The following is a 22,500-nucleotide window of genomic DNA, read 5'->3' on the forward strand; positions in this document are numbered from 1 at the left end:
GGCCTCCGAGGAGAGGGAAATGAGAGACAGAACAAGGAAGTGAATTCGGATTCATTCTGCCTGTGTATCTGTATGTCTGCATGTCTTTCGCGTGCGTGTGTCTGCATGGAAGAAGTCATGCACTGAAAGCAGAGAGTCAATATGAAACTCACATGACAGCACAAAGGGTTGAAGGGAGAAGAGCGGTGTGAATGTGGCGCCCTTTGCACCGCTCTGTAGATACAGGATTATCATTGCTTACAGTTGAAAGTTTTCACGCGACCATTGTCTGCATTAGCGCATGAAGCACGCCCACACGTAGCTCGAAACATCATGGAGGCGAACATCTCAAAAAAGGTCATTGAAATGTTCCTTCCACCGTCGACTGCTCCGGGTCATAACATACCGTTGTTTGTCATCGTCTTGACGCCTTTACTTGTCTCATTTCTTCCAGCGCCTTTGACGATTGCTCGCGTTTCTCTCTTCTGCCTGTCATTCTCGCTAAACGGGATTTCGCTGTCTTGTCTGTCTCGGCTTTTACTTCTTCTTGTTTCTGGCAGCGATCGATCACGAATCACGGGCTCTGGCGCTGTTCGGGGGCGAAGAGCCCGATCGATGCATACGGTCTTCGCGCACTGCCAGTCGCGAGGAACCGGAAGCGGGCCCGACTGTGCTCTTATTCGTGTTAGTAGTCCCGTAAAGGCCTTATTAGACCAGCTTGTGGTTAATATGAGCGATCACTTTGGCCTCGGGGTATCGGTTTGTTTAGGGCGCCTTCCCGACTCTCTCGCCCAGCCTACCTTCGCCCCTGCGGTCGGTCGGACCTCCTGCCACCCTCCAGCCCGCGAGCGGGTTCCTCCTCCGAACGGTGACTCGACTCCGAAGACTCGAAGCCACGCGCGCCCCCGGAGAGACTCCGCGACGCTCATGCAAATCCCGTCCATATAGCAGCACGGCGTAAGACCCATAGCGGGACGCTGCTGTATAATGCGGTGGGACTTGACAGCTCGAGGGTTGGGCGGGAGAGTGGGGGAAGGGACGAGGGAGGAGGGAGGGAGGGGGCTGAGGGGGGAGAGCGACTGCGAGTGAGTTCAACGCCCCGTAGATGGTAAGCTTCTTGAGGTGCCGAGCGCCTCTGGATGCCTCGTTATGCGACGCTGTTTAGTGCTCTTATCGTTGAGAGCGGTTCTGTTTTGAGCGTAAGCCCATTTTTGCAGAATAATTCTTCGTGTAGGAATTCATTCCAGGACGAGATGAGATATGGGCTTGGTGGGTTCATTCCTGTCCTCTCGTTGTGTGTTTGGAAAGAGTGATTTGTCTATATCATATCAGTTTATTCCAGATGTTACGGTATTTTCTGAACTTTTACAACAGAGTTGTCGGATCGGTGTGGAATCCGTCAGACAAAGATGAATGTCCTGGCGATTATTTTAGCGCAGGAATGCATTGAGGAACCCGCAGCGGCGGCGAGGGGCGAGTAGGGGAAGGGAGGGTTTGAAGACTCGCAAGTAGGAAGGATCTGTCAGGGATGATTCCGAGAGAGGGAGATAAAACCGGCAAAACCCACAGCTACGAAGCATCCACTCCGCATACCGCAGGATTCCCTCGACGTGTGTTTAAACAGGTTACGACGCTTTTCGCGCCCGCAATTCCGTGACATCCTCCTGGAAGCAAAAGAGCGCGGGGCTCCCACGGGACGCGGAATTATGCCAAGCCAGGACGATTCGCGGGCCGATGACACGTCCTCCTTCCTGTAATCTTCTCTGCTGTTTGCCCCCCCCCCTTCCCCCTTGTTGTCGCAACTTCTGTAGACGGCGAGTGAGTCTTGAGCGGGTCTTGTCAATTGCCGATCCGTCGGAATGACGCCCGAAGCCACATCGCAAAGGCCGTCGGGATCCGAGCGGCGTCGGCAGAAGATCGCACCGCTTCGTTACACCAGGAAGTTAATAATGACGAAGGAAGCCGCACGTTCGACCTTCAGCGTACGGTACTTGGGCAAGGCAGGACACCATAGCAATATCGAGTTCGCGCCATTAACGTTATCCATTTAGAGGAGAGACGAGAGAGAAAGCGAAGGGGTAAGTGAGGGGAAAGGGAGTGGAGGGGGCTTCTCGTCATTTCCCTTCACACTCGGAGGCTTGGAGGGCGTGCGCGCGAGTAAATCGGAAGCCTCTACGGCTGCTGGGGAAGAGAGAGAGAGAGAGAGAGAGAGAGAGAGAGAGAGAGAGAGAGAGAGAGAGAGAGAGAGAGAGAGAGAGAGAGAGAGAGAGAGAGAGAGAGAGAGAAAATCAAGTTAGATTAGATGAATATGTTTATTGTGGGATAATGACGGCGTGGTTTCCCTCGTAATCAGATCTGCTAGCTCGTCTGCGCATAGGTTTCGCTACGGAGAGTCTCGGAATGTTGACCATCACTTCTTGTGGGACTTTACTCCCGACGGACTCTGGAAGAGTAAAAAAGGCCATTTAACCCCCCCCCTCCTCCTCTCTTCGCCACATATATAGCCATATATTCTCCTTTATTACGTTGAGCTGGGAACGTCCAAGTCTTAGAAAAAGAAAATACGTGCGTGCTTATTTTCCGGATTTTTTCTTCTCTCCCTTTTTCTCTCTCTTTGCGGCACAGAGTGTATATCTGTTAATCATACAATTGAATTAGTATGTGCAGTTCGCATTGTTTGTAGGCATGGGAATTGTCGTTGCGGTACAAATGAACGTGGGTAATAAGGTTCGGGGGGAGGGGAAAGGTCACAGGCACAAGTGCATGCACTTACGGTTACGATCGCTCCCCCCCATACCGCGCTCATAACCCTCTCTCTCATTCTATCTCTCTCTCTTTCTTTTTTTCTTTCTCTTTCTTTTTTTCTTTCTCCTTCTTTTTTTCTTTCTCTTTCTCTCTTTCTCTCTCTCTCTCTCTCTCTCTCTCTCTCTCTCTCTCTCTCTCTCTCTCTCTCTCTCTCTCTCTCCTCTCCCCCTCCTCTCCCTCTCCCCTCCTCTCTCCTCTCTCCCTCTCTCCCTCTCTCCCTCTCTCCTCTCCTCCCCTCCTCTCTTCCCCCGCCTCCCTCCCTTCTCTTCTTCTCATTCTCACTCTCTCTCTTCTTCTCATTCTCACTCTCTCTCTCTCTCTCTCTCTCTCTCTCTCTATATATATATATATATATATATATATATATATATATATATATATATATATATATATATATACACACACATACACACACACACACACACACACACACACACACACACACACACACACACACATACACATATACACACATACATACACATATACATACACATATATATTATATATATGATGAGCGTAATTAGAGGGCGCGATCAATTTGCAATCCAATTACTTCACGGAAACGCGAAGAATTAAGGTGAGAAAGGTTGCGACTTGTTTGTGTTTGTTTGTTTACCAATACTTACATAATTCAAATGATTTTCCTCCAGTTGAATCGGCGCGGCGGTGCGATTGTATCATAGAACCCGCATAGTCACGCGAATATCCTGGGCGAGGTACGACCATCACAGGGAGGGCAGGGTCACGTGTGTTGAAAGAGACAAACAGACGCTGAACTGCCATTTATTTACCCGTGATTCGTGACAGTTCTCTCGAGCAACGGGAAACGACCCGTGTTTGTCATCTCGGTTGTTGCAATAGTTGATTTTGTGTGTCAAGGTTTTATTTTTCCGTTTTATTTCCCCGCCTTTCTGGTAATAACTGTGAGCGTGACAATGGAGCAATCTGGGCATGATGGTATTCCACGGGATTTCTGAATGCACTTTCGTATTAAATGTGTAAGTTTTTTTCGTGATTTCGAAATATCTCTGGACGACGCTCTGAATATGCGGTTTGTGTATATATGTATGTTTGGTAGACTGGTACACTCGCAGGTGTACTTTGTCTAAAATATTCTTCTAATTACCCTTTCATCTGGTAATTATGAAGGTTGACGGTTACCAGTTACCAGTTACCAGTAACGAATGGCTCGCATATTGTTCGAATGATTTTATCAGGATTTAGCAAATACAGGAGATTAAAAATGTAGATTCAATGAATAAATGCGCTTTAACATGATAGCCGATAGGGGTTAAAGACATCACACACACGCATCATGGCAGCGATTGGGAAGATGCGATATCGTGGCCACCTCGTGTCGGTCGGTGGCCAGATTCCTCGCGTTAGGCTTAAAGGGACTAAGAACCTTTTTATGTGTGCAAAGTCGCCCTTTTCTCTCTCTCTCTCTCTCTCTCTCTCTCTCTCTCTCTCTCTCTCTCTCTCTCTCTCTCTCTCTCTCTCTCTCTCTCTCTCTCTCTCTTTCCATTTTTTGCGAAGGGGCGGCTAAGTTCTATATTATTAAAGAAAAGTTGTTTTCTTGAGTTACCGATTTTCTTTTTATGAACATTTCTTTACGAATTACATTTCTGGAGAGAAAGAAACTTCGCCGTGTTTTTCTTCTATCCTCGTTTCCCTTTTCTCTTTTTAACTCTTATTTGAAAGAGAGAGAAGAGAGAGAGAGAGAGAGAGAGAGAGAGAGAGAGAGAGAGAGAGAGAGAGAGAGAATTAGTGGAGAGAAGGGAGATGAAATGAGAGAGAGGAAGCGTGGCAGGTAGGGGGAGTGAACGAGGAAGAAGCAAGATTACGGGGTACCTGTACCCTTTAGACTCCTTCACCCCAGCTAGTCTATTGGTGTAAAAGACCCCCCCCCCCTGTCTTCATTGTCCTTATCCTGTACCCTCACCTTTGTATGCATGAAGGGAAGGTCATCATAGTATTATTGGGGAAGATGTGAAATAAAGTCCGAAGATGTGATGGTACTTCGATGAAAGGTTGATGACCGGCAGGATTAGCATAAACAGCTTAACATGGCTTGCACGTCATCGATAACACCCGCCTCTGTCCTCCGTGTCCAGCCTTTGAAACTTGTGTATGATGGCCACGCATGGAAAAGCTTGATAGACTAGAGAGACGGAATGGCATTTAACCTCTTGATTTGTACAGTAGATAAAGTCCAAAAAATACCATTCTCTCGTAGACGCTGATGCAGACCCTAACCATTTTCATTTTTTTTTTTCTAGATTTGGCTCGGATCTGGTTCTCGTGGAGAGCTACGAACAGAACAACTTCACGGAGCACCTGGCGCACCAGACGCTCGACCATCCCACCAACAGCTACTGGCTTGGCTTGGTCTCCCTTAATGACCTCTCCACCAACACCCTCGAGTCGGCGGGAGGCCAGCATGTGTCCCTGTATTCCGGTGAGTATTGCTCGTGGTTGCTGCTGGTTGTGGGATACGTGATATTCTATTTCATTTTCGGTGTACAGTGTGACGTTAAATTTGTTCTACTGTGCTCATGATGAGGTGGAACTGTTAAAAGAAGTCTCTGGCTGAAAGAAATCTTTATTAGTTATTAGCTAGGTACATAGATGGCATTCACATTCCCTCTTTCTCCCTTTGCCCTCTCTGTTCCGCACATAGATAGAAAACACCTTTCTTCTTACAGGATTCTGGGCGCAGGGTCAGCCGAAGGTAAGCGAAGGAGAGTGCGTCAGAGGTAGATTGACCGACGTCCATCAGTCATGGGAACTCAGCACTTGCGAGACGCTTCTGCCGTTCATGTGTCGCGTGGAGGCCTGTACCAAGGGCGCCGTCCACTGCTCCAATGGGAAGTGTATCAACAAGGTAAAGAAACATTTTGTATTGCTTTGATGTCCATGATGATTCAAAGGCGTTGAGGTTTGGAATACGGTGTTATTCTTTTATTCATATGGCAATTCTTTTCTTTTCTCATGGCAATTATTTCTATATATCATGCGACTGAAAGGCACGTTTTCTCCCTCGCGTAGGCGTTCCAATGCGACGGCCAGAATGACTGCGGCGACATGTCCGACGAGATGGACTGTCCCAACCAGTGCAACTACTACACTCAGTCCTCGGGCGAGTCCATCGAGAGCCCCGAATACCCCAAGAAATACGGGCCGAACCTGGACTGCAAGTGGACGCTGGAGGGCCCCATCGGCCACAACGTGATCCTTCAGTTCTCCGAGTTCGACACGGAGAGGAACTTCGACACCGTGCAGATCCTGAGCGGCGGCCGGACTGAGGACTCCGCGGTCTCGCTCACGACGCTCTCCGGCAGGCAGGACCTCACCAACAAGCTCTTCATCTCAGCCTCCAACTTCATGATTGTCAAGTTCAAGACCGACGCTTCTGTGGAGAAGAGGGGATTCAGGTGGGTCGACCGCACCGAAAGAGAACTCTCTTCAATTTCAACTTTGCAAATTTGTTTTATTATCACAGAGAGTTGAAGATGTTGAGATTAATTTTTGCATCTCAAATCTTTCAGGGCATCGTGGAAGACCGAACCCCAAGACTGCGGCGGAGAGCTGATCGCAACGCCCCAGGAGCAGGTCATGACGTCCTACAACTATCCCCTCGAGTATCCTGGCGGCCTCGAGTGCCTGTACATCCTCAAGACTCAGCAAGGGCGCGTCATCACACTCGAAATTCTAGACTTGGATCTTGAAGATGGTAAGAGGAAAATAAGATAAAAGAGAGAAAATTATGCAAAATGTTGCAGTTCTAATCCGTGACTACACATTTCACGAATGTGTCTCGATCCCTAATGGCCATTTATCCATGATACTTTTCAGAAAATGACTTCATTTTGATTCGCGACGGCAGCACCCCATCCGACCCCATGCTTGCTCGTCTCACCGGCGCTCAGGAGAAGAACCCCAAATTCATCATCTCCACAGGACCTTTCATCTATTTCTATTTCCAAACCAACCTTGGAGTTTCTCGCCGAGGCTTCAGAATCAGGTGATTTGGCTTCAGGGTTCTGAAATCCACTGGAACACAATCTACATTGAGGTTATTGATATAATTTCTTTGCTGTATTGTTCTTTGTCGCTAATCAAACTTCTATTTTTTTTCTATCTTCAGATATTCCTCTGGCTGCTCAGTGACAATCGAAGCATCGAAAGGCACCATCACTTCCCCCGCCTTTGGCATCAGCGACTACCCTACTAACCAAGAATGTAGCTATCTCATCAAGCGTCCAGGCGGAGGCCCTCTGTCATTGAAGGTAAGCGTGCTTATTAATTTTCATTGGTCAGCCAGTTTACAGTATCTAAAGTTTGATTATGAAAGAGCAATTATACTTGGTGAAGACTTTGAATAAGAGCGTTCTAGCTGCGCACTGTAAAACAGAATCTAAATCCCCTTTCTCGTTGCAGTTCAGCGCCTTCGACGTTGAAGAGAAGGACACCATTCAGGTCTACGATGGAATGACTTCCTCGCAGGGAATCCGACTCCATTCCGGCAACGGCTTCTCGGCCAACAATCCCCCCTCAATCACCCTCACAGCCGATTCCGGAGCCATGTTCCTTATGTTCAACTCTGATCCTCTGAGACCTGCCGCCGGATGGTCCGCTAATTTCTCAGCTGGTATGCTTCTGGTGTATTCATTGTTTACTTGTTGTGATGAGTATTTATAGATTTTCAAGAAGGATTTCGAGTACAACAAGCTCTAATACCTATGCAATATATTTGATGTACCGAAAGGTTTCATGTACAAGGAGTACTGATGTTCTAATATCTTTTCAAAACCCAGACTGCCCCAAGTTGAATGCCGGACAGGGTGCCATCGCTTCCTCACGAGACACCTCCTTCGGCAGCGTTGTGACCTACACTTGCCCCGTGGGTCAGGAGTTTGCTAATAACAAGACGTCCATCGTCACGAAATGTATGCCAGGAGGTTCATGGTCCGAGGACTACATTCCCAACTGCCAGGGTAAGTAATGCCATATCCCGTATCCTCATAGTGTTTTGCTCCTGAACAAAAAAATACAGATTAGATGTGATGTGTTTGTAGTTATTTAGGTTTTTCTCAGTTAATTGTCTTCATATTTGTTAACAGGACTTGAATATCCAGATGTAAGTTTTATGATAAGAATATAGAGATGCAAGCCATAAGTTTTCATTTATTTTCTGGGATGGAATAAATGAAATCAAGGCTAATGCTGATTCCTAAAATCTCTCTTTACTGATGATGCATCTGTCTTCTTGCTCCACAGTTGTGTATTGCGGCCCTGTTCCCCAAATTGACAATGGATTCAGCATCGGCGCCACGAATGTGACTTACCGTGGACAAGCAACATACCAATGTTATGCTGGTTTCGGCTTCCTGAGCGGACAGCCCGTGGAGACTGTCAGGTGCACAGAACTAGGGGAGTGGGAGAAACTGCCCGAGTGTCTTGGTGAGTTTTAGAAGACGTTAATGAGATAATGATTGGTTATATATATATATATATATATATATATATATATATATATATATATATATATATATATATATATATATATATAAGGCTGTAAAGTCATGCTATGCAACTTGGTAAGTAAGACAGCAATGGTGATGCTTATGTTTAATATTCTCATGCCTGATTTCAGCATCACAGTGCCCTGCCCTCCCCGAAACTCCTTATGCCCGTCAAGAGGTGCTCAACGGTGGTGGACGAAGCTATGGCACCGTTGTGAGGTTCGAGTGTGAACCTGGCTACTACCGCACCGGATTGCCTGTCATTCACTGCATGTCCAACGGCTCTTGGTCAGGCGATGTCCCCACATGCTCCAGAATCCAGTGCCATGAGTACCCAGAGGTGTGTATCTTTTTTTAGTAGGGGAATATAAGAAGGATGAAGGGCAAAACAGATCATGTACTCATGTTTCAGCTTTCATGTGCATATGATAAAAGGATGTACTACTATTCAGTCTCTATTAGGATTAGTGTTTCTTAATGATACATGTAATTTGTTGATATATGAAATGAGTCAATGTCAGTGATTCAGTAAATGAATAATTTTCTTCTCTAGATTGAAAATGGATTTATTGCTGATGTGGATCGTAACTACTACTATGGAGATGAGGCCCGAGTCCAGTGCCACCGCGGCTACAAGCTGATCGGTTCCCCCATCGTTAAGTGCGGTCCCGAGCAAGAGTTCGTCAACCTGCCAACGTGTGAAGGTTCGTTATCATGTTTGTTTTATAGGTTATTATTTTTTATTTTTATTTTATTTTTATGATTTTTTGTTTATTCATTTACTTTGATGTGTGTGTTTGTGTGTGTGTGTGTGTGTGTGTGTAATATCAAAACTTACTCATAACTAAACCACGAGACAAATAAAGTAATGTATTTTTCCCACAATTATTTAGATATCAATGAGTGTGAAGCTGCCCAGTGCGATGCTGCCTCAACAGAGTGCAAGAATACTCCAGGAGCATTCTCGTGCATGTGCAAGGCAGGCTTCCGACCTAACCTTAATTGCCGCCCTCGAGGTGACTTGGGCTTGTCTGATGGTGGAATCCCTGATGATGCCATTTCTGCGTCTTCTACTGCTTCAAATTATGAAAAGAATGTAAGTTATATAACTCTTAGGTGTAGTTTTATGCATATACATAGGCAGAGATTTAACTTACGACAATTATTTAACTTAATGCCAGTCTTATATTCATAATGAAATCTGATGGAACAATGGTTCTCTTCCAACAGAGCGTCCGCCTCAACTCGCAACCCGGCTGGTGTGGTGCTGTACCCGTGCCAGGCCGCAACTGGGTTATGGTTGACCTTAGAGTTCCCACAGTTATCATTGGGTTCCGAACACAGCCTGTTGGACTCACTGATGGCCAGCTTGCCTTCGCCAAGTCAATTCGTCTCCAGTATACCGATGACCTAACAGATGTATTCAGGGAGTACACTAACAATGATGGATCACCTGTTGAGTTTAGGATCACTTCAGGAGCCTCTTTGTCAGTGGTGAATCTGCCAACCCCTGTGGAGGCCCGTTACATCCGCCTCACCTTAGCTGACTATGAGCAAGCCCCTTGCCTCAAGTTTGAGCTCATGGGTTGCGCCCGCCAAGACTGTATCGATATAAATGAGTGTGAGAAAGACAATGGCGGATGTGACCAGAGATGCATCAATTCTGCAGGTTCTTTCTCTTGCCTTTGCAATGTTGGATATGATCTGTTCACAGAAAATGGAACTGCAGGATTTATGATTGAGAAATTCGAAACTGGATTGAGGGATGGTGACACTTACCGTCTCAACAAGACCTGTGTTCGTAAAATGTGCCCTGCTCTGGAGTCACCAGAAAATGGCCAGTTACTTGACACACGAAGCATGTATCACTACGGAGATCTTGTTAGATTCCAATGTAATTTTGGTTATGTCATGATTGGAGCAGACACCCTGACATGCACCAGTAATGGAGTATGGAATGGTACATTACCAGAATGTCGCTATGCTTCATGTGCACCTCTTCAAGATGATCCTGCACAGGGCCTTATGCTTAATTATGCAGATCCTGATAAACCAGAAATCCCCTTCATGGAGAATGTGACTGTTAGTTGCAATATCCCAGGAAGACCATTGAGGAAGACATTAACATCTGGCTTCCGAGAGTGTGTGTATGACCCCCAGCCTGGCTTCCCTGAGTACTGGCTTTCTGGTATTGCCCCTCAGTGTCCTCGTGTCAGCTGTGGTTTGCCTGCTGAGACTCCTGGTGCCACATACGGCTTCTACAAAGATACTCTTTTCGAGACCAACTTCTTCTTTGGCTGTGAAGAAACATTTAGCCTTGCTGGCCAAACTAGCAGATTTGATAACGCTGTACGCTGTTTGGCTGACTCTAACTGGGACTTTGGTGACCTAAGGTGTGAAGGCCCTGTATGCTCTGACCCAGGACACCCACCTGAAGGTATCCAAATTGCCACAAGTTATGAGCAAGGATCTCGTGTTAGTTTTGACTGCACTCGACCAGGATACATTCCTATCACCGATGAGCCCATCCGTTGTGTTAGAGAACCAGAGTGCCGTGTTGTGGCTCCCATTGGCATAACATCTGGCAAGATTCCAGCATCTGCAATCAATGCCACCTCAGAAAGAGGCAACTATGAAGCTCGCAACATCCGCCTCAATTCTGCAACTGGTTGGTGTGGACAGCAAGAGGCTTTCACCTATGTGACAGTAGACTTGGGTAAAGTGCATCGAATCAAGGCAGTTTTGGTCAAGGGTGTTATCACTAATGATGTCGTTGGACGACCAACGGAAATCCGTTTCTTCTACAAGAAGCAGGAGGGAGATGATTATATAGTATATTTCCCCAATTTCAACCTTACTGCAAGAGACCCTGGAAACTATGGTGAATTGGCAATGATCACCTTGCCAACAGTTGTAACCAGTCGCTTTGTCATCCTTGGCATCGTGAGCTATGACAAGAACCCCTGCCTCAAGTTTGAGCTCATGGGCTGTGAAGATGAGCCAGCTGAAAACCGTCTCCTTGGTTATGATATGGGCTACCCAGTTTGTGTCGACAATGAGCCACCACAGTTTGCCAATTGTCCAGCCAACCCCATTGTAGTTCAGAAAGGTTCAAATGGAGTCCAAAGTGTCAACTTCACAGTACCAACAGCATATGACAATTCTGGTATGATTGCCAGGACAGAAGTAAGACCAGCAGGTTTCCGTCCTCCAATCCATGTTTTCAAGGATACAATGGTAGAATATTTGGCATTTGATTTTGATGGAAATGTTGCCATCTGTCAGATTAATATCACTGTCCCTGATGACATTCCTCCATCAGTTACCTGTCCCCAGAGCTATGTTATTGAACTAGTTGAACAGCAAGAGAACTACAGAGTCAACTTCAATTCCTCTCTCACCTTGTCTAGTGTAAATGCTAGCGATAACAGTGGGGAATACAAGCTTAAGGTAATGCCTGAAGTTGCACTGATCCGTGTTGGTGGTTATGAGAATGTAACTGTTATTGCCACTGATCCTTCTGGAAACAGTGCTTCCTGCCACTTCCAAGTGGCTGTACAAGCCACTGCCTGTGTGAACTGGGAGCTGAAGGCACCAGCCAACGGCAAGCTGAACTGTCTTCCAGACCAGGGAGAAGGTGTGCAGTGTTTGGCTACTTGTGATGATGGTTTTAGGTTTACTGATAACATGGCAGTGAAAACTTTCACCTGCACTGAGGAGACCCTGTGGCAGCCAAGCCGCATGGTGCCAGACTGTGTGAGTGAAAATACAGAACAAGCCAGCTATGACGTTGTAGCAGACGTCATGTACCGAGTCAATGGAGCTGTGCAGCCTACATGTCTCACACAGTACGAAAGTCTTCTGCAGCAGTTCTATGAAAGTCTTAATGGCGTCTTATCTAGTCGCTGTTCTGCTGCAGTTAATGTTGCTATTGACGTCATGTTCCATGAAACAAGACTGAAGTTGGCACAGGAAAATATGATCCATGTCTTCTATGTACTGCGTATCACACCTGAAGTAAAGCAGAAACTCCTTTACGATCTCTGTGGCTCCACACTGTCTCTCATCTTTGACCTTAGTGTACCCTCAACTTCTGCAGTAATTGAGCCAATCCTTGAACTTTCATCTGTAGGAAATGCTTGCCCCCCAATGCAGGCACTAAGTTCCAATGTTACACGAGGCTTTACCTGCAATGTTGGTGAAGTCCTCAATACTGAAACTTCAGAAGTTCCAAGATGCCTACACTGTCCTGCTGGTACCTTTGCTAGAAGGGAAGAAACAGTATGTACGCCTTGCCAGGCTGGATTCTACCAAGACCAAAGCCGCCAAGGCTCTTGCAAGCGTTGTCCTCCAGGAACTTACACCAGGACCAATGGCACTAAGTCGAGCATGGAATGTGTACCTGTTTGTGGATACGGAACATACTCACCAACTGGACTTGTTCCTTGCCTCAACTGCCCACGCAACTCGTATACAGAAGATCCACCAGTAGATGGGTTCAAGGAGTGTCAGGCCTGTCCACCAGAAACATTCACCCATGCTCCATCTACTTCTTCACAACAGATGTGTCGCCAGAAATGCCGACCAGGAACTTACTCAGACACAGGACTGGAACCATGTGCACCTTGTCCACGAAACTTCTACCAGCCTTCAATCGGCAGCACAAGTTGCTTTGAGTGCTCTACAGGCAATTATACCCTTGAAGAAGGTGCTATTTCAAGTGAGATGTGCTTATCTGTTGCATGTTCAGGAGCCTGTCAGAATGGAGGGTTGTGCTTGGCTCGCCAGCATCAGGTACAGTGTTATTGTCCTGCAGGCTTTACTGGTCAGTTTTGTGAAGTTGACGTTGACGAATGCGCCTCCAGACCTTGTTACAATGGAGGCAGTTGTGTGGACCTTCCTCAGGGATACAGATGCGAATGTTCTGAAGGCTACAGTGGCTTACAATGCCAAGACGAAGTAAGCGAGTGTGTAGAAGGCACCTGTCCAGATCGTGCAATGTGCAAAGATGACCCAGGTTTTGATACCTTTGAGTGTCTCTGCCGCTCTGGTTACACTGGCGTTGGATGTAACATTACTGTTAACCCATGCACAGAAAAGGGCAACCCATGTGCCAACCAAGGATCATGTGTACCTCTAGATCAAGGACGATTCCGATGTGAATGTCGCGCTGGCTGGGAGGGTCGTCTCTGTGAACTGAACATTGATGACTGCGCTGAAAACCCTTGCTTACTGGGCGCAAATTGCACTGACCTGCTAAATGATTTCCAATGTGCTTGTCCCAATGGATTTTCTGGCAAACGCTGTCATATTAAGGTTGATCTTTGCCAGGATTCTCCTTGTGTCAATGGTGTCTGTGTGGACAATTTCTTCACCCATTCATGTGTGTGTCACCCTGGCTGGACTGGCGAGAGCTGTGAGGTTAACATTGACGAATGTGCATCTGAACCCTGTCAGAATGGTGGTCAGTGTGAAGACAGAATCAATAGCTATCGATGTGCTTGTGACACTGGGTATACTGGTAAAGTGTGTCAACATACAATTGATGACTGCGCATCAGAGCCTTGCCAGAATGGTGGCACTTGCGTTGATGAACTGGATGGTTTCTCCTGCGAATGCAGACCTGGCTTTGTAGGACTCCAGTGTGAGGCTTCTATCGACGAATGCATAAGCAATCCTTGCAATCCAGTTGGCACAGAGAAGTGTCTTGATTTAGATAACATGTTCAAGTGCAAATGCCATGTAGGATATGAAGGCGAGTTTTGCGAAATCAATATCAATGAATGCGAACCAGATCCTTGCCACAATGGGGCTGTGTGCACAGATGGTGTTGCAGACTTCACATGCGCATGTCAGGCAGGATGGACTGGCAAGCGCTGCGAGGTGGACATCGGCGGCTGCGAATCGATGCCTTGTCTGAATGATGCTCAGTGTATTAATCTCTTTGAAGATTACTTCTGTGTGTGCCCATCTGGCACTGATGGTAAAAGTTGCCAGGTGACACCAGAACGCTGTGTAGGCAACCCATGCATGAATGGTGCTTCATGTCAGGACTATGGTTCAGGCCTCAACTGTACGTGCTCTGAGGACTTCACTGGCATCGGTTGCCAATACGAATTTGATGCTTGCGAGGCTCAGCTCTGCGAGAATGGTGCTACATGTATCGACCGAGGTGCTGGTTACGAATGCGTATGCCCACCAGGCTTCACAGGTAGACATTGTGACCAGGATATAGCAGACTGCACGTCAACCTCCTGCCCCCCTGGTGCAACCTGCATCGATCTCACCAACGATTTCTACTGCAAGTGCCCCTTCAACCTTACTGGCGAGGACTGCAGGAAAGGTAAGTTCATTAATAATCATATGAAACAGAAATGTGTGAGTGCATATAGCATTATTATTTGTAAAACATGTATAGAGAGATTTACTATAGATCGTTTTGTAATGATGACTTTGTGTTCGTTTAGTCATCAACGTTGACTACGAGCTTTACATCAACGATGAGAGCAAAGCCTCGAGCGCCTCCTTGGCCACTCCCTTCCGACTGGGCATGGCGCCCTCCTTCACGGTGGCCATGTGGGTGCAGTTTGCCTCCGCCGACGATCTTGGAACTTTCTTCACGCTGTATTCCGTCTCGTAAGTACTAGAGGAAAAGGCTGTATTCTGCATTTTCTGAATGTTGTTTGTGCTGAATTATCAGTATAGTCTACTTTAATGATGTAATAATTACACAGTTACCAAATAATTACCTGAAGAAGTACTGATTATTTACAATGTGAGCCTTAGATAACACACAACCACTAAGATTTTTAATGATAATAAATATTAAAGAATACCATTAACGTTGTGTATGACTTATCTCTTACAGAAGCCCATACATGCCAACTGACAAGAGAGTGCTGCTCCAGGCTACCAATGCCGGAATTGCGGTTGAATTCTTTGAGGACGTGAAGGAATTTGTGACATACCGCTCCAACATTCCCGTGAACGATGGCCAGTGGCATCACGTCGCGCTGGTATGGGACGGTGCTGCTGGCACTCTGACCCTCACCACCGATGCTGTAGTCGTGGCACAGGTGGAAGGATTTGGACAAGATCGCATGTTACCGATGTAGTAAGTAATCTAAATGAAGTTTATGTCTAAGGAGGGGCAAAGAGATAAATGGACTTTTTCAGAAGTATGAAATAGTTGGATATGTGTTTGCGTAACCAATCTTCTTTTTTTCTTTTTCTCTAGTGCCTGGGTGACACTCGGATCCGTTGAGTCTGAGTTTGCTGGATATACCAACGAACGCGGTTTCCATGGTCGCATCGCTCGTCTGAATGCCTGGAATCGGCCCCTGGACTTCCGTACTGAGATCCCCAAGATGGTGAGTTTTTTTTGTTTTTTTCAGTCAAACTAGACTTGCATTCAAGAGACATCCAGAAATACATAGATTTGTATGTGTTTGTGTGATGTATAAATTTGATTCGTCCTTATCGCTGGATTACTAAGTGTTTCGGCAAAAGAGCTTTTTTCTAATGTGTAATCTTCTAACAGGTGCGTTCATGCATGAACTCCCCGGTTATCTTCGACGGCCTGCTGCTCAGATGGACAGGCTACGACAATGTCAGAGGAAATGTGGAGCGTGTGGGCCCCTCAACCTGCGGCCAGTACGTGTGCCCACCAGGCTACACCGGAGATTGCTCTGTGCTGGAGAGGGACAAGACCCCACCTCGCGTCAACCACTGCCCCGGTGACATGTGGGTCATCACTCGCAATGGGTCAGAGGTGGTGACCTGGGATGAGCCCGTCTTTTCTGATAACATTGGTGTAACGCAGGTCATCGACAAGTCCGGCTATTCTCCCGGTCAGGTAAGTCGTTGTCGAGAGTGGCTTCTTGTGATCACTAGGAATGGAATGGTTATCTCTGGTCTTTGGCGAAATTCATTCATCTATTCTGTACAGTCCATATAATCTTTATTTTCCCTTTCAACTATAGGCATTCACTTGGGGTACCTATGACATTGCAAGAGTAGCTTACGACGCCGCTGGAAACTCTGCAACCTGTGCATTCAACATCTATGTGCTTGAAGACTTCTGCCCTAAGCTGGATGACCCTGTGGGCGGCATTCAACGTTGTGCTGACTGGGGTCCCGGAGGCCGATTCCAGGTGTGCAAGATCGAGTGCAATGACGGCCTCAAGTTCTCGCAAGAGGTAAGGTTACTAGTGATGCGTTGTGAATTTGATGCTGAAAGGATTTCTTTATTTCATTTAGTTTTAGAGAAGAATTGCTGTGGGACTGATCAGTGTTTTTCTTTTCTAAACATTACCGAGCTGGTGGCACGTTTTTATTAATTCGGCCTGTTGGAACCCGTGCAGGTCCCTGACTTCTACACCTGTGGCGCCGAGGGCTTCTGGAGACCGACGCCAGACCCGACCTACCCCTTGGTCTACCCTGCATGTGCCCCCGCCACCCCTGCCCAGAGAGTGTTCAAGATCAACATGCAGTTCCCGTCGTCCGTCATCTGCAATGCCGCCGGCCAGAATGTGCTCAGCGAGAAGATTCGTCTCGTAAGTCACCACACCAGGGAGCGGTTTGACTATTGAGGAAATATATTCTATCGCAAAATTTAGCATAAAAGATCCATCTTCAGATATATAAGTTTATCAAGAGATAAAGAATACATCAAGTAAATATGTCTATCATTATTTTCAAGGCACTGAACAAGCTCAATGCCAACTGGAACTTCTGCACCGACACCGCAACGTCCACCGGCATCTGCAATGGCCTTGACGTGGCTGTCGATTGCTCAAGAAGGAACAGGCTGGCTCGCGAGGCCGTTGACGTCAGGAGCAAGAGACAGGCAACTCCTGAGTCGGACGATGTGTATGCGGTCAAGATCACTTTCCCATCTGTCAAGTGAGTATTTTCTTCTTTTTTTTTTTTACTCTAGCCGACGCGCGAATCTTGTGTCATAGACGAGATAAATGCAGTGAAATTACAGTGTACTCTCTTCTAGGAACATTTTATTTCCAGTTGGCTCTTTCTCGTAACAACAGCTGATGCAAAATTTTGTTTTTTCATAATGGACCAAATAGGTGTTTTTTTAATCTCCATAGTGATAATTCTCTTACTAAGCAGGCACTGAGCATTTTCAGAGAGCAACAGTAGGAATTAGCAGACACAAGTTGGGTCTATAGGCTTCCACAGGTCAATGATAGCTTAGTATTAGGTGCTAGTGATGTTAGTAGATATACAGTATGGATAGTTTTTAGCTTTGCTTCAAATATACAATATATGGTATTATATGATGGAAAGAGAGCAATACAACCCGGAGAATATCCAATAGAAAATTCAGATTCTATAGATTAGCAAAGCCATGTTTGTATGTAGTAGCGAATCCAGGTCGGACGTACCTGAAACGCTGACACTGAGGATTTTTTTTTTTTTCTGAAATTTGTAATGACTTTCCCCCTCCCGTGAATCCCTCCGTCTGCCCCTCCCTTCCCCTCTGACCTCCTGAAGTGACGTTCTGAGTGGCAGCAGGAGCAGGAGGGACACAGATCAGGCATACCAGTATAATCTGAAGGTCTCTTTTGCGGCCAAGAAGTAAGGCTGAAGACGGCAAACTGTTCGAAGTCCTCCTCCCTTTCGCCTTGATATAATGCTTCTAAAATCCTAATCGAATGTTTGCAAGGAATTAGAGACCTAATCAGTAACCTCCAGCCGTGATGTTCGGGCTCTTGTGTGTACTTCCTGCTGAGCTTCCTGCTGTGCGAATGCTTTTGCTTTGTTTGTGTCTTTGTCTTTGTCTCTGGTTCTCAAAAGGGTGTGTGGATAAAAAGAATATAACGATGTTGAAGTGGCATCACAAGAAAACATCGAGAGAATAAAGCAGTGAGTTTTAACCATACAACAGTAGTTTATAAAAGAGCTTTGCAGGTGGTTAATGGTTAAGCTTGTACTGTCAAGGAAAGCTTATTGTTTGTGTTAGTGTGGCTAGAACATAGCAGTCAGATTGTGCAGTATATGGAGTTCAACTATTTACTAAAGTGACTCACTATCATCAGAATTATGTTGGCATTGAAAATTATATATACATCATGTGTGTATGTGCATGAATATAAGAGAGGGAGAGTGTGTATGCGTGCGTGCGTGCGTACATGTATTCATGGATGGATGTGTCTATATACAATGCCATTGTAATTCCTGTAAATTTAATAGATGTATTTTAGATTAATAAAAAATTGTATATAAGTAGGCTATCTAATCGGTTGATATTAATATAGGGAATTTACATTTAATGTGCATAGATAAAGTTCACTTCTAAAATATATATATAACTTTTGATATACAGATACATTTTTTAAATAATCACAATATCAGTCCGGTTGATAAATTCTGTACACTTCATAAACGTCTTTAACCAATAAAAAGAGGAAATAAATAGAGAGGTAATTTCACATTGGTTTCCACGCGTTGCTCATCATTTCCTCCCCTGCACAGTGACCCCGTCCAGCACTCCAACGCCGAGCTCGAGTCCACCGTCCGCCGTCTGATCGAAGGCATCATCCTGGAGAAGGACGAGTTCGACGTCCGCGACGCCCTCCCCAATGTGGTTCCTGACCCGTCCTCGCTGCAGCTCGACTCCGAGTACTCGTGTCCTGTTGGCAAGGTACGCTGGCGGGCGGCTCTCTCGTTGGGCGTACTGTGGTGTGCTGTGTTTTTAGAATGGATTTAAGTGGCTTTGTGGCTTTATGTGACGTGTTTGTGTGTTTTATATGTGTTTGTACTGTATGTGTGTATTTTTTTATGTATATGTACTTTGTGTGTCTGTGCATGTTTATATTTTGTTTTTGTTTTTTTTTTGGGGGGGTCGAGTTGTATTTTTAAGTGTTTCAGTTCTGTTTGTAGTTGGCATTAACTGTTTGTGAATCCACAGGTTGTCGTCGGTAGTGAATGCGTGGATTGCGCCCCTGGCACATACTATAACACCGAGAGCAAAGCCTGTGAGCCTTGCGACCTGGGAACCTACCAGAATGAGATGGGCCAGGTCGCCTGCAAGGCTTGTCCCCAGCGAGCAGGTCGCCAGGGCGTGACGAAGATCCCCGGATCACGATCGGCCGAGGACTGCCAGGAGCGTTGTGCTGCTGGACGGTACTTCGACGAGCAGATGGGCGTCTGCCGCTCCTGTGGCTACGGGTATTTCCAACCCGACGAAGGCAAGTTCTCTTGCAAGCGATGCGACCGCGGCCTCACCACTCGCACCAAGGAGGCCGTGTCGCCATCTGAGTGCCGCGAGGAATGCGAATCGGGTTTGCAGCTGGGAGCCACCGGCCCGTGCGAGCCATGCCCGCGGGGCACCTACCGCACCAAGGGCATTCACTCCTCTTGCATCCGCTGCCCAGCGGACCGCACGACCCAAGGGCCCGGTGCTTCGTCACTGGAGGAGTGTTCTCTCCCCATCTGTATTGCTGGCACCTTCCTGTCGAACTCTGAGTGCCTGCCATGCCCCAAGGGCTACTACCAGCCCGAAGCCCTCCAGACGGTTTGCTTGAGCTGCCCGCAAGACACCTCCACGCGTGATGTTGGCGCCACGTCCGAAGACGAGTGCTCCAATCCGTGCGAGGTCCACGGGGAACAGATGCTGTGCGATTCCAACGCGCTCTGCCTCTTCATATCAGAAACGAGTGACTTTGAATGTCGCTGCAAACCTGGATTCAATGGAACTGGCGAATATTGCGTTGGTAAGAGACCTCTTCTTTTTTTTAATTGGTGCACATTTTAGATGTTATATTCTCAAGCAGACACTTGCATATATGGTAGGGTGACACAGGTAAGGTGTACTTGTTTCGGTACTAATGGTGTTGCTTTTTCTTTCTTCAGATAACTGTTTAAATTACTGCGAGAACAATGGCGTTTGCAAGAAGAATGAAGACGGTGAACCATACTGTGTGTGCTCTGGATCCTTCACTGGCAACAGATGTCATGTGAGTATGACAACAAGCATATCATAGAGAGATGAAGGAAAGAAATGATTGTGCTTGATATACCTGTACATGTTTATAGATATACATTTACATACATACATACTACATACATATATATATATGTGTGTGTGTGTGTGCTTGTAATTACACTATCAATATGACAAAACCTCATTGAAATTCTCCCTCCACATTGCAGCTGAAGAGCGACTTCACGTACATAGCCGGCGGCATCGCTGGCGCCGTGGTCTTCGTCATCCTGATCGTGCTGTTGGTCTGGATGATCTGCATTCGCGCCACCAGGCGGAGGGAGCCCAAGAAGGGCTTCCTGGCCCAGCCCTCGACGGACCCCAACGGCTCGCAGGTTAGAGGCATTCAGTAGTCTCTTGAAATCCCTAGAGGCATTCAGTAGTCCCATGAAATGTAGAACGACTTTAGATAAGATTTTCCTCCATTAGATAAGATATTACTCCTTTAGATTAGATATTACTTCTTTCGATAAGATATTCCTCCACAGCAAAATGCATCCACGTCCGCGTCCCTCCGCCCACTGGAGTCGGCGCCCGTCCCTCCCTTTACTAAAGCCCCGAACGAATGTTTCTTGCAGGTCAACTTCTACTACGGAGCCCCTGCTCCTTACGCGGAGAGCATCGCGCCCTCTCACCACTCCACCTACGCCCACTACTACGACGACGAAGAGGACGCGTGGGAGATGCCAAACTTCTACAATGAAACCTATATGAAGAGTACGTCTTGATCTCGCAGAGGGCGGATCTTGCGCCGAGGCAGACTCCCAGTAGTCTAGCTAAGCTTTTTTTTTCTTAACAATTCTCTGATGCTTCTTTAAAGGCTGTCAATTGTAGAATTACTAATATTCTAAGTTATTTATTCCTTGGTTAACTGTGTGAAAATTGGTGATCATGAAAAGTAGTCGTTATCAAAGAAAGTCAACTGCATTAGATTGTATATTTATAGAAAACGGAGAGCTTCAGTGAATGCTTTTCTGAAAAGAATGACAAAATGTTGTGTATTAAAGTCACTATCATTAACTGACTAACCAAACCCTCCTCAAACCAGCTGGGTTCCAGAATGGTGCAGGAAATAGTCTGGCCCGCTCTAACGCCTCCATCTACGGGAACAAGGAGGATCTGTATGACCGTCTCCGCAAACATGCTTACCAAGGAAAGAAAGGTGAGGAAGACTGAAATCTCACGAGCCAGCTTGTGTGAAGTTCAGCAGCGATGCATGGACATAGCTGAGACAAAATGATTAAAAAAAAAAACACGAAAAATGCTGCCAATGTATAGAAGAAAAAAAAAGTTAGCATGCAGGTATAATCTCAAGCACGGCAAGATATGTCATGCTGTAAGCAAAATGGGTTTTGAAAAAGGAAAAAATGCAGTTTTGAATACTCATAAATGTAAAGCATGGGCTCGTGGACATTTTTGCAATATTTACAATACTGCATGAACCTATTGTAAAACAGCTAATTCATGATGTGCATGTGTCAGATGTTTTACACTGTATATAATGGTTTATAATATATTCAGGACATGATTGTGTGATACCTTCGTCTGTTAGATGATGGAAGACATGAATTATCCTATCGACAGGCACGTGCCGCTTGTATCAGTGATGCATGAGATATAGCTCGATCAATTGCATCACGGAGCAGGTGGATCCATTTTTGTAACGCTTCACTCTGGACAGTCAGGATTTGTTGTGACAATAATAAGAAATGCTACCCTCAAGGGGAGCAGTAGAGAGCTTACCATTAGAGCGTCACCCTCAGGAGGACGATTGGACTAGAGGTCAGGCAGTATTAGCTGTCGGATGTGACGTCACTCTTTAGCTAAAGGAACTGCTCTTTTCGTCCAGTTCTTGACTGATGCTTCCTTCTTTTGACTCCTCTTTCTGGATGACAGTTAAAACATCGAACTACCCATACGTTTTAGGGATAACCAACAATAGACATATCCTGCTAGGAAGCTCGTGGTTATGGGATGGCAATTGATCACTTGACACTGCATTCTGACCTTCACATGTTTTTTTTTTTTTGTTTTTTTAATATATCCTTTGCATCTGTAGCTTGATTTCACTTTACACTCGCATGTGCTAATCTGCATGACTTATTTTTCTAAGTGTAAAAAACTTGTTTCATATACATTAAAAATTCTTATTTTACTCACATCACCTTATATGAAAATCAAACTGAT

At 46.0% G+C, this 22,500-nt stretch overlaps 1 protein-coding gene across 2 annotated transcripts in view; it reads left to right on the forward strand.

Annotated features, from left to right (window-relative positions):
* The window catches only part of uif (sushi, von Willebrand factor type A, EGF and pentraxin domain-containing protein uif), a 68,129-nt gene that overhangs the window by 44,307 nt on the left and 1,322 nt on the right, over positions 1-22,500 (forward strand). Inside the window, exons 5-31 of one of the 2 annotated variants that reach the window (XM_043027236.2) lie at positions 5,067-5,245; positions 5,493-5,671; positions 5,836-6,221; positions 6,336-6,520; positions 6,643-6,811; positions 6,935-7,076; positions 7,228-7,438; positions 7,605-7,784; positions 8,068-8,250; positions 8,444-8,652; positions 8,866-9,016; positions 9,206-9,408; positions 9,543-14,655; positions 14,780-14,948; positions 15,181-15,426; positions 15,550-15,682; positions 15,853-16,167; positions 16,295-16,510; positions 16,676-16,867; positions 17,014-17,216; positions 17,823-17,906; positions 18,804-18,972; positions 19,240-20,044; positions 20,184-20,287; positions 20,484-20,648; positions 20,892-21,030; positions 21,362-21,475. In XM_043027236.2, coding sequence (XP_042883170.2) covers positions 5,067-5,245; positions 5,493-5,671; positions 5,836-6,221; positions 6,336-6,520; positions 6,643-6,811; positions 6,935-7,076; positions 7,228-7,438; positions 7,605-7,784; positions 8,068-8,250; positions 8,444-8,652; positions 8,866-9,016; positions 9,206-9,408; positions 9,543-14,655; positions 14,780-14,948; positions 15,181-15,426; positions 15,550-15,682; positions 15,853-16,167; positions 16,295-16,510; positions 16,676-16,867; positions 17,014-17,216; positions 17,823-17,906; positions 18,804-18,972; positions 19,240-20,044; positions 20,184-20,287; positions 20,484-20,648; positions 20,892-21,030; positions 21,362-21,475 — 10,544 coding nt within the window. The remainder of the gene's footprint in view (positions 1-5,066; positions 5,246-5,492; positions 5,672-5,835; positions 6,222-6,335; positions 6,521-6,642; positions 6,812-6,934; positions 7,077-7,227; positions 7,439-7,604; positions 7,785-8,067; positions 8,251-8,443; positions 8,653-8,865; positions 9,017-9,205; positions 9,409-9,542; positions 14,656-14,779; positions 14,949-15,180; positions 15,427-15,549; positions 15,683-15,852; positions 16,168-16,294; positions 16,511-16,675; positions 16,868-17,013; positions 17,217-17,822; positions 17,907-18,803; positions 18,973-19,239; positions 20,045-20,183; positions 20,288-20,483; positions 20,649-20,891; positions 21,031-21,361; positions 21,476-22,500) is intronic. The other variant, XM_043027237.2, reaches the window with a different exon arrangement.

This window comes from Penaeus japonicus, unplaced genomic scaffold, assembly GCF_977035675.1.
Source record: "Penaeus japonicus unplaced genomic scaffold, GWHDUDI00000001_assembly GWHDUDI00000020, whole genome shotgun sequence".
In the NCBI taxonomy this organism is placed as follows: domain Eukaryota; kingdom Metazoa; phylum Arthropoda; class Malacostraca; order Decapoda; family Penaeidae; genus Penaeus; species Penaeus japonicus.